The following is a 17,154-nucleotide window of genomic DNA, read 5'->3' as shown; positions in this document are numbered from 1 at the left end:
ACATTGAGCTAAGTGATTATGTCATTAATAAGAATGGTTATGGTAAAACTGCATGCATATCACAAGAAAGTCCATATTATAAAAAAACTAGACATGGACAATAGCCGAAATCCCAAAAATATCAAACTGGTTTTTTTTAATTTTTTAAAAGTTTTTTAATTTAATTTTGAGAGAGGGAGAGAGAGAGAGACAGAGTATAAGCTGGGGAGGGGCGGAGAGAGAGGGAGGCACAGAATCCAAAGCAGGCTCCCCGCTCGGAGCTGTCTGCACAGAGCCTGATGCGGGGCTCGAACTCACGGACCATGAGATCATGACCTGAGCTGAAGTCGGCACTTAACCGACTGAGCCACCCAGGTACCCTCAAAATGTATTTTCAGAATATAGAGTCCATGAAGAAAAAAAGAAAAAGAAAATCCTGGGACTTAAAGCATGAATAAGAGCTGTCTCTTAAAATAAATAAAGCTGTTTCTTAAATGAACAGCTCAAGCATCCAACTGCAGAATTTGCAAACCTAAATCTTAACTGCAATAAATACCAGAATTTTACTCTTCCCTTAGCATGTAACCGATCGTTAAGTCATCCTCAAGTCAATATAATCTACATTTTCACCCTCTCTCAAACTTGGAGAAGACTAGAATGTTTGCTTTGTGGGTGTGCTACTCTCCCAGGTGCTTAAAGGAATGGTATACACAAAGGAAGTGCTTTAATAAATATGTCGAATCACTTTTCAGTGAGCTTCTGGTTTCCTCCTTCCTTCCCTTGCAGAATTTTTTGCCAGATATAAGCCCAAACAATCTCTCTCTAATTTAGGTCTTCAGAAGTTTTTCTGCGGTAAACTACTCTTTAAGTTTTATATAAGCTGTTTTAGATGCAAAGCAGGATACAAATGAAAGCTAAGATACTTGGTTCATTCTCAAGGGAACAGGGTTCGTATTTAAAATAGTATCATAGAAACATACATCCTGAGAACTCAAGAGCATGGCTCATAATCCAGCCTCAATTACCCTGAGAGCATAGCAGAGATACTGGGTGGCATAAATCCAGGGGGCCGGGTTTTGCCCTGAAGTCATGACTGATTTACAAAGAGATTCCTAAAAAAAAAAAAAAAAAAAAAAAAAAAAAGTCAGAATATAGGAAAATATCTGTGTCTTGTTTGTAAAAAAATATAGTAATGAAGTTTTTTCATAGGACTTTGAAACTTTAAGGGATGACATTAATTACATTGGAATTGGAGATACATCCAACTACAGAAAATAGGTTTGAATAGAATGCCTTTTATAAAAAAATAAGAATTGCCTTTGTTTTCATTTTTGAGATTAAACTATGAGCTCTTGTTTGGTCTCAGAGATTCTAGCCATGATTTCATTCTAGTCACTTTAAGAATAAGGTAGAATTTTCTTTATCTGAGTACTCAAAATAGAAATGGCTGATGCTGAGTTTACAATTCTAAAAGCCCACTGCCTGAGAAAGAGAAAGGAATATATTTAAAAGTTTCATTCTGTATCTCATCCTGACATTCCCAGTTTAATTTCTGCATGTGAATCCTTGAATATTTAGTAAGCCTTCCTTCACGTTGTGAAAACCATAATCTTCTTGAAACTGACAAACTTGGTTTAATGCCATGATGTAATAAAAACTGTAATTGAAATAATAATCCATTAACCTTGACTTGTCTCATGTAATCTTCTATAATATCATTTTCCTATCATAAAGGTAAGATAATGCTAATTAAAGTGTACTCATTTTTAAAGCTCCACAGTGATACTTAAATCAGAAAACTATATAAAACAGTTGCTGCTCATTAATAGAGAACTTAAAGTAACATATGATGATTCTATTGATTTAGATTGTCTCCTTTTCTGTGCCATTCCTCTAGTTTATTTTGCCTGATTTTTGGAGCTAGATTTTGGTGAATTTATGTGGAATTAATTAGATATACTGTGTATATATTGCATGCCACTAAAGCTAAATATTGTATATATGAATATGTGTGGATGTATTATATATTTACAAAATTACAGTAATGCTATTTTTATGCCTAGTGTTATGGGAATCTCGATACTGTAGATTTAATTTTAAATTCATACTGCTCTCTAGTGGGGAATGAGATCAATGCAAAATTGTTCTTGTGTTGGTACTTTATAGCACTAATTGTAGACTTTTTACGACTTTGATATTGAAATGTAGAATACTGTGATCTATAATTTTCTCAAAGGTGAAATGCTAGAAATGTAGTTTATCTGTTATGCATATAATGTACATATTTAATATTTAACCATTACAGTAAAATACAATACTTTAAAAATTAGTCCTGAAAACAGAGGAAACTTGACTATTGAATTCATTTGATTTCTTGCAGCTCATTTGGAATACCTGTATCTATATAAGTAGAGATGTAACTTATGCCATTTAAATCCCAATTCAAGGAAATGTTGACTAAAAGTTAATCCCTCATTTTCTGTACCAAGAAAATAATGGCCAATTTTCTTTCATAAATTTCAAGATTGAGGATTAGATTTTAGAATATTTTCTTATTATGTTTCATATTTGATCCTAATTTCAAGAAGCAACTTTATTGAAAACTTGATAACAATGTTTGTCATTGTTAGAATCAGCTTTCAGGTACCTCATGGCTGTTTTATTTTTTTCAAAGTTATTTCAAATTAAATGAGGGTTTTTAAAATCCATTTATAATATTGTCTCTGGAAATTTTATTCCAAGTAATCACGATCCAGTCATATAGCAGTAGCATAGTATTATTTTTCTAAGTATTTTGCTCCATGAATACTTATTCAAGATCTTCACATCTTTTCTCTAATTTTTAACATGACCTTTGAAAGGTTTCTTCAGAATGATTTCTTACAGTTGCAGTTGTAAGATCATATTCTCACAAATAATGATGAAGTATTTGTTATATTTTTTAGCTTCTATTTTTTATTGAGCCAGTCAATTAGTCATACAAGAATGAACTATGAACTCTATAAGAATTTGTACAGATTGTACAAAGTACAATTTCTTTTTAGGGAAATGGTCTAGAATTACATGTCCTCACCCAAAAGTACTTTTTTTTTCATGATAAAGCAATTGAGAAAACTTTTTGAAGTGTAATAAACTTTTTAGGAATTTAATATCAGTAGATTCTTCCTTTCAGTATGATAATTTTTTTGGGTACCTGGGGCTCAGTCATGCGTCTTACTCTTGACTTTGGCTCAGATTATGATCTCGCAGTTTGTGAGATCATTGGGCTCGCTCTGCACTGATGGTGCAAAATATGCTTGAGATTTTCTGTCTCCTTCTCTCTCTGCCCCTCCTGTATCACTGACTCTCTCTCGCTCTCTCGCTCTCTCTCTCAAAAATAAATAAGCTTAAAAAATAAAAAAATTTTTAAAACAAACTTTATCTTACACTTGAACAATATTTAGATCTTTACTTTTATTTCCTCAAAGAAACTGATTTTGAAGAAATAGGCAAAATTTATCACTTGTTGTCCATGTATAAGTATTATCAAAACTCAAAGAATTAAAGCTGCTTATCAATTGAACTTGGGAGTTCTATTTTATTTTAGTAGCTAGCTGTTACATTATTTATCATCTGTATCACCATGGCATATCTATAGATCATATGTTTATTTATTTTCACCTATATGACAAATAATTGCTAGATATATGGTCATACCTAAGTTTCTAAGGGGATTTTTAGTGTTTGGTATTTGGTTGTGTCACTATTTATGGAAGCAGGTCTGTGCTAAATGTGTTCGATATTTATAAGTCCCTATCTGTTTCATTTAAAAAAAAATTCTATGACAGGAGAAGCCACTGAAAAACCAATAATATTTTAGTTTAGTTTATTGATGCCATTTACTATTGTATGATTTTATAGGTCATTTGTAAAACCCTTTTTAAAGTATGGTTTATTGTGCTCTAAACTGCCTGTTGGCAGATGTCATCTCCTGTCACTTGATATTACTGTAGAACCTTAAGTTTCTTGAAGAATTTAAAGGCCTGTCATTTTGATAAGGTAGCAGATCCAAGAATAAGAGATAAAGGCAATCATGGGCAAGAGAATGGAACCTTGCTTGTTAACTTTGAAACAAAACACTGACATCATCTTTAGAGAAAGTTTTCCGCTCAATTAAATTAGGTTTGTTCATCAAATAATATACACTCCTGTAAGTGCTTCTAATTTATATTAATGGTTGTTGATTGTTGTGGTAGAGTTCAAATACTAACCAAAAATGGACTTTGGAATTCTTAATTATATGGAGATAGGTTGGATAACACTGTGTGTGTGTGTGTGTGTGTGTGTGTGTGTGCAAATAGCTCGTTCTTAATTTTGATTGAACTAATCGTAAATAGACAAAAGGCCTCAGTTAAGGTTAAGGTGTGTTAAATTTTTCATTTAAGGGTTAGTTGGTTATTTTTTAAATTTTATTTTAGATAGAGCAGAAGCAGGGGGGAAGGGCAGAGGGAGAGAGAAAGAAAATTTTAAGCAGGTGAGCTCAATCCCACAACCCTGGGATTATGAGCCAAAATCAAGAGTCGGACGCTCAATCTATTAAGCCACCCAGGCACCTGGTTGGTTAGTTATTTAATAGGCAAATTGAATTAGAGAAAATGGCTTGAAACTATGATCCATGTTGGATTTCCCAGACTTTCCTGTCTGAATTGCATTTACCTCCCCAGTCACATGCAGTCATATGGGCCTTTCATTCAGGGATGTGAAGCCTTTACACTTTAAGTTCACATGTGGTAGCTGAGAAGATAAGAGAATGTGATTTTGAGTGAATTTGAAATACAGAGTCGTGATGGTGGGCCATACATGAGGCCTTGATCCTTTCCCTCACCCTCCCAATCACACAGCTTATTTTCATGCTTGGAGATAAATGAACAAGGGCTGCATAAAAGAAGAGAAGCTTCTTTCTTAGTTCCTTCCCAGACTACCAACATTCTAAAGAAATTCCTGTTTTATGCATCAAGGAGAGAGACCAAAAAAAAAAAAAAAAAAAAAAAAAGTAGGTCCCTGACCTATTCCCAATCTAAAATAAATAATATTTTTATTTTAAAATTGTTTTAGTTTTGAATTTTTAGTGCTTATTTATTTTTGAGAGAGAGAGACAGAATGTGAGCTGGGGAGTGGCAGAAAGAGAGGGAGACACAGAGTCCAAAGCAGGCTCCAGGCTCTGAACTGTCAGCACAGAGCCTGACGTGGGGCTCAAACCCACAGACTGCAAGATCATGACCTGAGCCAAAGTTGGATGCTTAACTGACTGAATCACCCAGGCACTCCTAAAATAGTTTTAATTTTGTAGAAAAGTTGCCAAGTTAGTAGAATTCCCATATACCCCACCCACCCAGTTTCTTTCATTGTTGACAGATTAGTATGGGTGATTTGTCACAACTAATGGACTAATAATAATGCATTAATATTAATGAAACTCCATACTTTATCTAGATTTTATTATTATTATTTTTGGCCAGTATTATTACTCTCTTCCTGGACCCCATCCAGGATACCACCTTTCATTAAGTTTTCCTATTTCCCTTGGCTCCTCTGGGGTGTGATGATTTCTCAAACTTTCCTTGTTTTTGATGACCTTGACAGTTTTCAGGAGTAAGGGTCAGGTATTTTTGTAGAATGTCTTACATTTTGTTATTGTCTGAAATTTTCTCATGCTTGGACTTGGGTTATGTATTTTTGTGAAGAGGATATGCAGAGGTGAAATACCATTCTCAACGTGTCATATCAAAGATACTTGCTGTCACCCTGACTTATCACTGTTGTTAGCCTTGATTACATTGCTCAGGTAGTGGTTGTCAATTTTCTCCACTGTACTTTTTTCCTCTTTCTGTACTCTATTATTTGGAAGCAAGTCACTAAGTATAGCCTACACTTAAGGCATATAGAGTTATATTCCGTCCCCCCCCGGGGGAGGATAACTATTTAAATTACTTAGATTACTTCTTTATAGGGGGTTTACATCTTCTTCCCGATTTACTTATTAATATCAGTATTTACTCATCAGTGGGTACTCATTATATACTTAAAATATGAAATACTCTATACTTTGGGATGTAATCCAATAATACAATATTTAGTTGTTCCAACTTTGGTCACTGGGAGCTCCTTCATTTGGCTCTTGTGTCCATTCTCCAACTTTTGGTTATTAATAAGTCGGGTTACACTAAACATTGGGTGCACCAGGGTTACGGACTGTCACCCTGGGGGTGGTGTGGGGAAGAAAAGATCAGCACTTTTCAGGGCAGTCTTGACACCAAAAGCTGGTGCTTTGGTACAAGTGGTGACATATCAGCTTCTACCTAAGAAGGTTCTCAACTGGGTTAACAATGTACTATAAATCAACATCAAGAACCCTCCTACCTCCCAGAAAAGTATTGTTTCCACTTTTTTTTTCAAGTTATGCTCAGATGCATTGTCTCATATAGCTTACCAAAGATGAATTATCTTAAGTACTCTACCTTTTATGTCTATGAATCATAGGATTAATTTAAACTCTATGTCTACAAAATTTAAAACACACGCACAAGCAATTGACTAATTCCTATACTGATCATCCCTAGGATAATTCTAATCCTTAAAGCTATCACATGGTACAATCTAGATTCACATTATTGTGTTAAGCCACAGACTTTCGTAGTGTCTTCATGGATAGAGGTTAGGTGGGAAAACAATGGATGAATTGATAAAATCGTTTGGGTTCCAAGTAGTTGCATAAAGCTTATGTATGACCACTGAAATTTTTCTCAATGAAACTCAAATGAGCAAAATTTCCCTTCCAGAAATGCTTTTACTATATTAGGAGTAAAAATTAGTTATGCATATTGCCTCCTATGATAGTGCCATTTGAATCATTGCTATTTTCTTGCAGATGGTATAAATGTTTTGTGATATCACACCCCAAGCATGAGAATTTATTTGGGATTTCCTTTTTTCTAGTGTTGATGCCACATGGTTAATATATCTTACTTTCTATTTCCTTTACGAGTTGTTATCCTTGCCTCTCCCCTTCCTGGTGCAAAATTGTTGACTCTGGTGACAAAGTCTTCACTTTCTCTTGTGATCTGTGAACCTCTTATGTGTAAGCAAATAAATCTCGTAGCCTTGGTAGAAAGTTTCTTATCCAGTGTTTCCCCCTAATAAATTGTTGGCAGACATTCTTATTTTATGGGTCAAGGTGGAAATGTGAATCAAGGAAGAAAAGTTTTCCTTCCAAACAAATGCATATATTTATTAAAAATCATGTGTCAGAGGAGCTCATGTATTGTTTGGCCTAGTTCTAACAAACCTACCATTCATCTAGTAGGATACAGATTCCTTCTTTTTTTTTTTTTTTTTTTTTTTTTGGCTTATTTCTTTCAAGTACATTGATTTTTTTTTGTAAATAATAAATGTAGTCAGTGGTCATCATGTAAAATTTTGAAAATATGGACAAGATGAAGGAAAAAACACCAACGCTAATTTCACCATTCGTAATCAGCAACTACTTGCATTTATTCTAAGTCTTATTTGTGTTTTACATAGTTATGAACATACACGTAAATTTACATGTGTGTGTTTTCTTAATTATATAGAATTTCCCATGTTGTACATTTTTCCAATCTGCTTTATTGGCTACACGATATCACAGTAATTACATATAGCATCATATATTTAATTTTTTTCATTACTTAATTATATTTGAGATAAAAGACTGTAAAAATATAAAGCAGCTCTAGAAAAAACAGTTTTGGAACAATCTGAATACAACCTGGGGTAGACACTTAAATTGCTTTTTTTATATATATATAAAATAAAAGCTAGGGGTGCCTGGGTGGTTCAGTCGGTTAAGCGTCCGACTCTTGATTTCAGCTCTGGTCATGATCACATATCATAGGATTGAATCCCATTTGGGTTTCTGGGCTGACAGCATGCAGCCTGCTTGGGATTCTGTCTCTCCTTCACTCTCTGTCCCTCCTCTGCTCACAATCTTTCTCTCCCTTAAATAAAGAAACATTTGAAAAAATAAGAAAATCTGATATCTTTAGTATATATTTTGCTTTAACTAAAATTATGTAATCATTTCACAAAATCTATTTTCTTTTAAAAATGACCACTTAAATTGTATACTTAGTATTATGTAATAGGGGCTGCCTGAGTAAGCAAGATGAAACTTCCTTTTTACAATAAGATTAACATATTTTTAAGTAAATGAGTTCCCCCCAAAAGCATGGATTATATACTTAAAATATTTTACTTCTTTTGGAAATTAGATACTCGAACATCCTTTAAGTTTCAAGTATGAGGTATTTGGCTTGATTTAGCAGATCAATTTTGATTGTTCAAATAATCTTGGCATTTGTTATCTCATTCGCCTGATGCCAAAACACATGACCTTCTTATCATTATTAGTAACTTGAATAATGATAAGGACCATCCTCGTCTTGCATATCATTTTATCTCCAGCACCTAGGAGATTGCCTGCCACACAGTGGGCAATTAACAAATGCATATTGGGGTGCCTGGGTGGCTTAGTCGGTTAAGCCTCCAACTTCAGTTCAGGTTATGATCTCACAGTTGGTGAGTTCAAGCCACACATCAGGCTCTGTGCTGACAGCTCCGTGCCTGGAGCCTGCTTCAAATTCTGTGACTCCCTCACTCTCTGCCCCTCCCCAACACATGCTCGCTCTCTCTCTCTCTCTCTCTCTCTCTCTCAAAAATAAACATTATATACATTATATACAAAAATAAACATTATATAAAATTTTAAAAAAGGGGATGTTAAAATAATTGTTTTCCTCTGCCAGTATTTTCAAAGAGAATAAAATAAATCTTTGAAGAATCTGGAAAATTAGAATGGAGAAATCAAATCTGAGCCATAAGAGTTATGCAGAGTCCCAAGTAGTGAAAGCACAGAAAAATTTTAGAAAGGAGCCATTGTTTTAAGTAATTTGTAAATGAATGGTAAAATATGTATTGCAGTAGTTAATTGTTACTATCATAAGGCCAGGGGTCCTGGGATTGTCAGTGGCCCTTTTCTCTTGGATTTGAGTATACAAAGCATATATTTGTCCAAAAATAATATATTCCATTGTAATCCTTTAATAAGTTACACTTTTTTGCACCCCCTGTTTATGAAGATATCTTGGGTATTCAAAATTTCTTTTGTGTTCCAGGTGTAAAAGATACAATTTTAGGTATTGAAACAGTTTGAGCATTTTTGTTTGTGTAGGATGTATCTATCCAGATGTGACTTTACATAACTGGCAAGGAATATAAAAATAAGAGACTGTTATTTAGTTGAGTCTAAAGGGAAATATCCAGTACTCAAACATATGCTAGAGAACAAGATGACAAATAATTTGTGTTTTGGAGATTAATAAAACGGAATGCTTACCCCACCTATACCATTTATTTGCTCTGTGACCCTGGACAAGTTATTTAACTGATCTAAACCTTAGTTTCCTCAGCTATGAAACAGGAAAATCTATAGTGCCTATTCCGTTGTTAGGATAATTGAATGAGGTCACGCCTGCTAAACCCTTGTCAGACATTTAACACACTATTTGACATAGAAAAAACAAAGTGAAATATTTGTCATTTATATTCCATTAAAGAAGCTATCCACTTTTAGATAGTATGAAAATAACCTACTGAAATGGGAGAAAGTTAAAAATGTGAATTCTTATTATCTAGAACAGTGCTCATTTGCTAACCCATTCAGTACTGTGAAAGAATCCAGAAGTCTTGGTCAGCCTATCCATAAATTTCTTTGCACCCCTAGATTTCACAAGTGCACAAGATGGAGAGAGTGAGGCTGAATTTTTACCTGATGACTTTGAAGAAAAACCAGAAAGAGAAAAGAAACATACCAATTTCACTTTGTGCAACGTTTGTAACATTCAGCTGAATTCTGCAGCTCAAGCACAAATCCACTACAATGGCAAATCACATCAAAAGAGATTAAAACAACTGAGCAATGGGATGCTGAAAAATGACAATGGTAAGTTTTTCTAAAAATATATTCTTCATTTTACATCGCCGACTTAAGTTATTTGTGTACCTGCAGATGTAAAGATAAAAGAGTGGGTTAATCTATTTTTAAAACCAAGATAGAACATTACATAAAAGCTTGATTGGCATACTACATTAAAATAAATAATCTTTCACAGTGTTTTGGATGAAAAGAGGAACTTTTCTTTGTTGTGTATAGTTAATTGCATTAGGATTGTGATCATGACCCTGCAAGGTATTTATTTGATATAATTTGAAAAAGTCGACATTGGAGTTCCTTGATGTTTGCCTTTAATGTAGTTTTTTGGAAATGGATATCCTTTAAAAGAATAATGTTAAAGTTTTTGTTTGTTCTTGCATGTTAGGGGCTTCAATAAGTTAGTAAGATTGCAGTTTGAGAAAAATACACATCTCCTCAAGTAGGTGTTTTAACAATAAAGTACGATCCGTCACTACTTACAGATTGTTTAAATTTTCTAGGCGAAACTTATGGTTTGTTTAATCATTTTAGAATACTTTTTGATAGTGTATGTTGGTTGGGTTTTGGAGTAAAGAGATTTTTAAATTAGCATAAAAATACTTTTGGAAACAAATCCAAGTTTATCGGAAAAAGCATGGAGAGATGAGGGAGAGGAGGGGTGGATTCCTTTGGAGATCTAAAACTATACCAACAACAAAATGTTACAGTATTGTATTCTTGTTGAATGCTTTATGTTTGACAAATAAGGCATATATTTTTTTCAAATAAGGTATATTTTACCTAATTTTAATGATATATAAAAATGAGACTGAATTTTCATTTGTTCCAATGTTTGACATCATGAAGAGTTTTTAAAACAATGTTTATTTGTTTATTTTGAGAGAGAGAGAGTGAGCTATGGGATGGGCAGAGAGAAAGGAGAGAGAGAATCCCAAGTAGGCTCTGCACTGTTAGAGCCAATACAGGGATTGATCTTAGGAACTGTGAGATCATGACCTGAGCCGAAATTAAGAGTTGGGCGCTCAACCGACTGAGCCACCTAGGCACCACCATCATAAAGATTGTTTGATATGAATTTATAGTTTGCTTCAAGGTTACCAAATAATGAGATGAAAAAAGTACATTTTAAAAATGGAAATTATTTGTTTTTCTTTGTGTTATATAGTATGACTAAGCTAAAATATTCTAATAGGACTCCACATTTCTCTTTCTGTTGTATGACAAAGAGTTAGTCACTGGTGTTATTGGTCAAAGACATGTAAAACGCAAAAATAGTTGTTTAGAAAAATTGAGAACTACTGAATTCTTTAGGCATAAGATGAATTGGTAAGTCATGTGTAAAATATATATTTCACAGCCTCTATTTTGAACATCTTAATCTTATACTTACATTTAGGTCAAACCTTTTTGAGCAATGGCATTTGATTCCAAGTTGTTGTTCTTTAAGTCTGTATTGTTTGGAGATAATGGTGGCAGCTTTGGTATTTTACTTCACCTACCTTAATATTTACAAACGTCTTTTGGAGGAATAATAAATGGTATCATAGAAAGAAACGAGGACAAAAATCATGCCTGGCTTATGAACTCAAATTAGAGCCAGTCCCAGACAAAATTTAGAATGCTCAAAGATTTTCAAATAATAATACTTAGGAAGGAATACCGTCAAATTGATTATTTTAATGTTTTTATCAGTGCATTTATTATGGGCTAGCATTGTGGTAAAGCCTTCATGTACATTTTCCTGTTTCATTTTTCGTTACAACCACGGGGAGATTGCCATTATCTTCCTCTTGTAAATGTGGAAATTAGAGATAACATCGATTAAATAGTGTGATGAACGTCAAACTAGCGATAAAACTCAGGTTTTAGTCATTTACATACGTGCGTTTCTGAAGTCTACTTGCTTCCTCAGAATAAATATTCTGTAGAAACAGTGCCTTTCTTTATTCAAAGAGAGAAATCAGTTTAAGAGAACGTTAAAAAAAATCATATTTTTCCATATTTCCAACAATGCATTGACCAATATGGTACTTAACAAAATGATTTGCTACATTTTCTATTTATATAATTTTTTCCAAGGCTCTATCTAGTAAAGTTATTAAAAACAACCATGAATTACTGAGAATACTTGGGTTAGGTCTTATTAGTTTAGCCTGGAATTACACTTGGGAGCAGCCCTCCCCTTTATCTGCAGGTGGATCTGACTACAGGCAATCAAACTCACAACTGAGTTCTAGGACGTTACATTAATACGCCAACATATTATTTCTTATACATATTCCCCTGTCTCCCCACTTTAAAAGTGTACTCTTTTAGACTTGTTTGTAATAAGAAAGGAGCCCAATTCCAAGCCTTATGTGTCTATTAATGGCTATTCCTTTACCACACAGAAACCAAGCTTCAAATGGAAATCCTAAGAATAAAGGATCCTAGAAATTCTTAGTCAAGAACATTATCATTTTTATTTAGAGGAAGATAGGAGAATTGTTTGATTCTTCTTGAATGTGCACACTTGCACATTGGCTGCTATAAACTGCTTCCATCTTAGAAAATCTTCAGTCCTGATTTCAAATGGGAATAATTAAATACAATCGTGCCAAGAAAGGAATATGACAATATAGATGCTTACCTAAATTCATCCAACCCTTGTACCTAACTGGTTTATTTTTAAGGATGCAAATAAAAATACATAATAGACATGGAACTAATTATTATTTTCATTTGGGCTTGCCTAAGTGGAGAAAAGTATGCTCTCATTTCTGTCTTTAATATATGTAGAACATTGTATAATTATATGACTAAAGGCATATCCTCATACACACTACAGAGAACAAGAGTGAACAAGATAGACAATCACCGTATCTAAAATTTGGTTTCTCTATTTCTGAGCAAACTGTGGCATTTCTCATGTCATCTCACTTATTAGGGGAAATGATCATCTGAAGATCACAGAGAGAAAATGTATTATGTCAATGAATTAATTAATAGGCCACTGTCTCCACAGGTAAGACCTAACTTTAATTTGTGCCAATGCTGTACTCTGAGGAAGTAGTTATATAGAGCATGTGTTTGCCACCTACCGTGCACGCTGTCCTGAGTCGCCAAGGTCCCTCCTGCTGAGCTGGGAGTACTGCCTGCTTGGTTCTTCCCTAAGCATGCCCTCAGCCGAAGGGAGCTACCTCTCCTGAACTTGTCCCCTTCTTGGGGGCATCCTGCAAAAAGTCCCAGCTCCTTGCCACAAAAGTGGGCAGATAACTCTGAAAGGCTGTTCCAGCTTCAGAGTGGTGGTTCTATCACAGTTTCCCCCCATCCCTGACTCAGTCCTGCTCTCCTTGTCCCTCACAGGTCTAGGCCCCTTGTTCAGCACTCACCCACAAAATCATCTGACTCTACTTTCCGGAAATCTAAGACACCATCAATAATTTTTGTGTCTTAATAAGTAATACACTTCATTGTGCAAAAACAACTAAACTTAACACTTTCTCCCATCTGTATTGTCTATTTGATGCCTGTATATAATAAGCTTTGTCATAAAAAAAATGGAATGGGAACAAAAAGTGAAATAGTATTTATTGTTCCAGGTATCTTATATATATCTTCTTTTCAACCCCAGTCAACACCTTTGCAAAGCATGCATTATTACTTCCATTTTATACATAAGGTAGCCAAGAATCAAAGGGACTAAGAGACTTGCCAATTAACTCTATCCATAAAGTTGCCTATGTCTCCTTTATCATCAACTTACAAATCTCCCTGGTAAATGTATATTCTGATCATCAACTTACAAATCTCCCTGGTAAATGTATAGTCTGTTGTCAACACAATTCTGTCATACATTTAGGTGTATTCTTATGTTTTTGAGTTATGTTATTTTTTAAAGCACTTAAGCTTACATTATTACAACAAATCTGATAATTCCTTAAATGCTCTTTACCAAATCTAACTGCTGAAAATATATTGTGGAATATTTTGAATAGAGTCATGTAAATAGGTCGTTTTATAATTTATTACTATATATTCACTTGTATTCCAGAAATACATTTCTTTTTGTTGCACATTTTTTGAAGATGAGGTGAGATATGGAAGTGGTAAAAGGGCATTCTATAGTTAAAAGGTGCTTAAATGTGTCAACTTTCTCATATTCCGGAGATTCCATGCTTCACGCTCTCATGAAAACTATAAGCTAAAGAAATTCCAGTACAAACTGCATGGCTTACTAATGTTCTCTTTGGAAAGCATCTCTAATTTTGTATTTACTCAGAAATTAACTTTTGCGAATAACTATTATTTTTCTGATGATAAAAATAAGATTTTCCCATCTGGGCTATTCATAAATGTACAAATTGAAATAAAAATTGCCAGGAGTCCTACAAAGGTAATTTCTTCTAAATTCTCACAGTTCTATCAGGTATGCAAATAAATACGAGTCAGCAATATTAGGTGTACAATATTATATGTATTATAATATGATGGTGTTTGTGTACCACTACCTTCTTATGAATGCATATTTTAAAATTACCCTAAAGAAATTAGTAATGGAGTTGAGATTTCTGGCTAAATGTTGAGATTTTGCTCACATTTGACATTTTGTTTTCTAACCATGCGATATATTCTATAATGGAAACACCTTAATAAGGTTTTTATTATGTTATAAGTAAAAAGTTAAGTATTAAAATTAAGTATACTATGAGCATACTAAGTATACTGAGGTAAAAGTATACTTTTATCTAAAAACAGAAATTTGAAGATTAGCATAAGCATGCTCCTTTGATTCATAAGAGCATTTTGGAATGCATGTAACAAAGGATAAACCTTTCAGGATATTTAAGGTCTCTATGGCCAACTAATTTAATTCATTTTCATGTGCTCACTATGGTTAAGTTGTTGTTAAAGCTTGTTGAAGGATTGAGTAACAAGTTGACCTATTGTGACAACTTTATTTTATTCATAATACCTTTGTCATATTTGAGTTATTTTATTAAGCCCGGTTTTCCATTTTTATTGGGTTGAAAGTGCTATCAAATAATTCAGTTTTATCTAATAGTATGCTACAGTCTTTCGGTGCTCGTTGTTTTGTAGCACATAAATCTAGAATATTGTCACTGTTATCCATCCTGTTAGCATTAAATTTTCTTTTATTTAACATAAAAGCCAAATAAAATTTGACTTTCGAGCTCTCACTGATCTATTCTCTTTTCTCTTTCCTTTGATTGTCTCTGATGAGGCTTAAGGTATCAGTGGATTTTCAGTTTACAAGAGGAGTGCTCTTTTGCAACATGGGTAGTTAATAAAAGCAAAATAGCTTCATGGAATTTTCTGTTCCTTCAGGCTTGATTTTATGATACATTCTTCATTTACATAAAAATTTACTTTACCTTTTGATTTCCCCGCACTATCTGTGCTTTTGTAGAATGTCTATAGACTAGTTAGAACTTACTAGTACATTTGTGAACTCTTAGTGATGCCTTTTGGGGTCATTTTATTAAATAGTGATAACTGCTTTCTTAATATTATCTTATCCATATTAGCATATGACATAGTGTGACATGGCAGTAAGGAGTACTGCTTTTCTCAAACTTTTCTTAGTCATATCCCTTAGAAGTTTCAGCCTAGGTGGGGGAGGGAGGCAATGAAAAAAATCTATTAAATTGTCCAACATTATGTAATAAGGCATTTTGTTTTTGTTTGAGTGATCTAAGTGTCTTTTTTTAGCATTGAAGGATTAAAATATGAGAGGAAGTGACAAATGCTAGTATTACCAGGTTCAGATTTTGAGTAGGTTTTTGGCTTTGGTTACCAACTTTTTTTTCTTCATTAAAGGAAAACATGTTGATCATTTCAAACAGATGGAGTTCAGGCAACTAGCTCCTTGCTTCACCTGGACTTAACATTAATTTCATTCAACAGGAGCATTTTTGCCAACACAGAGATTTCTTTATCCAATATGTATCTCTTAGAAAACCCTTTCTTTACTGGGATGATGATGGCGATGTTTTACAACCTGAGGCTCATGATCTAATATCACTCCTGTCTGAAGAGCACCCCAGTAGGAGACTGTGCCCAAGAAATATATTCTAGTTCTTCATGACTGGTGTTATCCATGAAAAAATCAGTGAAATGGCCCTTAAGAGAAGCCTTAAGAAAAAAAAAATGAATTAATCAAATGCATGCTGTTTAACCTGAGAATAGAGTTTATTCTATTTGAGATCTAAGAGATTTCCTTTGGTGATTTTCTGTGTGTGTCTGTTTGGGGAGGTTTGAAGAACTGGGGGCTTCATAAATTGAGGGTGCAGAATAATTCATTTGTGCAACTGAACTTCAACTCTGTTTAGCACAGCTCAAACTACTTCTTGTTTTCTCACCTTTTGTCCCTTTCAGTCACTAACCACTTCCACAGCAATATCTTCAGTTCTAGTGTCTCTGTTCTCCAGTCTTAGGAAAATAATCACTTCTACTTTAGGTTTGAAAGTATAGATGTTTAAAAGTATTTTCCTATTTCCTTTTTCTGTTTCCTCTAAAAGTAATTTGCCCATGGTAACAGAGCTAGTATGTACTAGGAATGGGACGTTTTTATGTATGAATTTCCTGTTCCTGAACAGGTTAGTTTGCAGTTGGGGGCCAACCCAATTAGTTTTTTCTTGCAAGATTTTATTTAATTCAAGTTAGTTAACAGATGTGTAGTATTGGCTTCAGGAGGAGAATTTAGTGTTGCATCACTTACAAACAACACTTAGTGATCATCACAACAAGTGCCCTCCTTAATGCCCATCACCCATTTTAGCCCATCCCCCCCCACCTCTCCTCCAGCCACCCTCAGTTTGTTCTCTGTAGGTTAGAGACTCTAATGGTTGGGAGGCCAGCCCTATTTAAATGGGCTTTGGGAAGTTTCTACAGTTTCATTCCAGGCATAGCATGCTTCATCATTTTGTGCATGTGTCTCAGAAGTACTAAAGAGTGTTAGGAGTGTGTGTGTGTGTGTGTGTGTGTGTGTGTGTGTGTGTATGTATGTGTTTAAGATGGCACTTTAGATTAATGCATTAAATAGACTTTCAAAATATTAAGCCTTTAAATAAGAGGTAAGAAAGTAATTTTCAAAAGTAGCAGCACAGATACATATATTCCCTCTCCTTGTTTCCAAAATTACAATGATGTGACACAAGAAATTT

The 17,154-nt window shown here is 34.1% G+C and overlaps 1 protein-coding gene across 3 annotated transcripts in view; it reads left to right on the top strand.

Annotated features, from left to right (window-relative positions):
• ZNF385D (zinc finger protein 385D) overlaps positions 1-17,154 on the top strand; it is an 888,320-nt gene that overhangs the window by 215,621 nt on the left and 655,545 nt on the right. For all 3 annotated transcript variants that reach the window (XM_042956307.1, XM_042956306.1, XM_042956310.1), the window contains one exon: positions 9,779-9,997. In XM_042956307.1, coding sequence (XP_042812241.1) covers positions 9,779-9,997 — 219 coding nt within the window. The remainder of the gene's footprint in view (positions 1-9,778; positions 9,998-17,154) is intronic.

The sequence above is a fragment of the Panthera tigris genome, chromosome C2, assembly GCF_018350195.1.
Source record: "Panthera tigris isolate Pti1 chromosome C2, P.tigris_Pti1_mat1.1, whole genome shotgun sequence".
In the NCBI taxonomy this organism is placed as follows: domain Eukaryota; kingdom Metazoa; phylum Chordata; class Mammalia; order Carnivora; family Felidae; genus Panthera; species Panthera tigris.
Note: the sequence above shows the minus strand (reverse complement) of the source record. Positions and strands in the feature narration are given on the sequence as shown.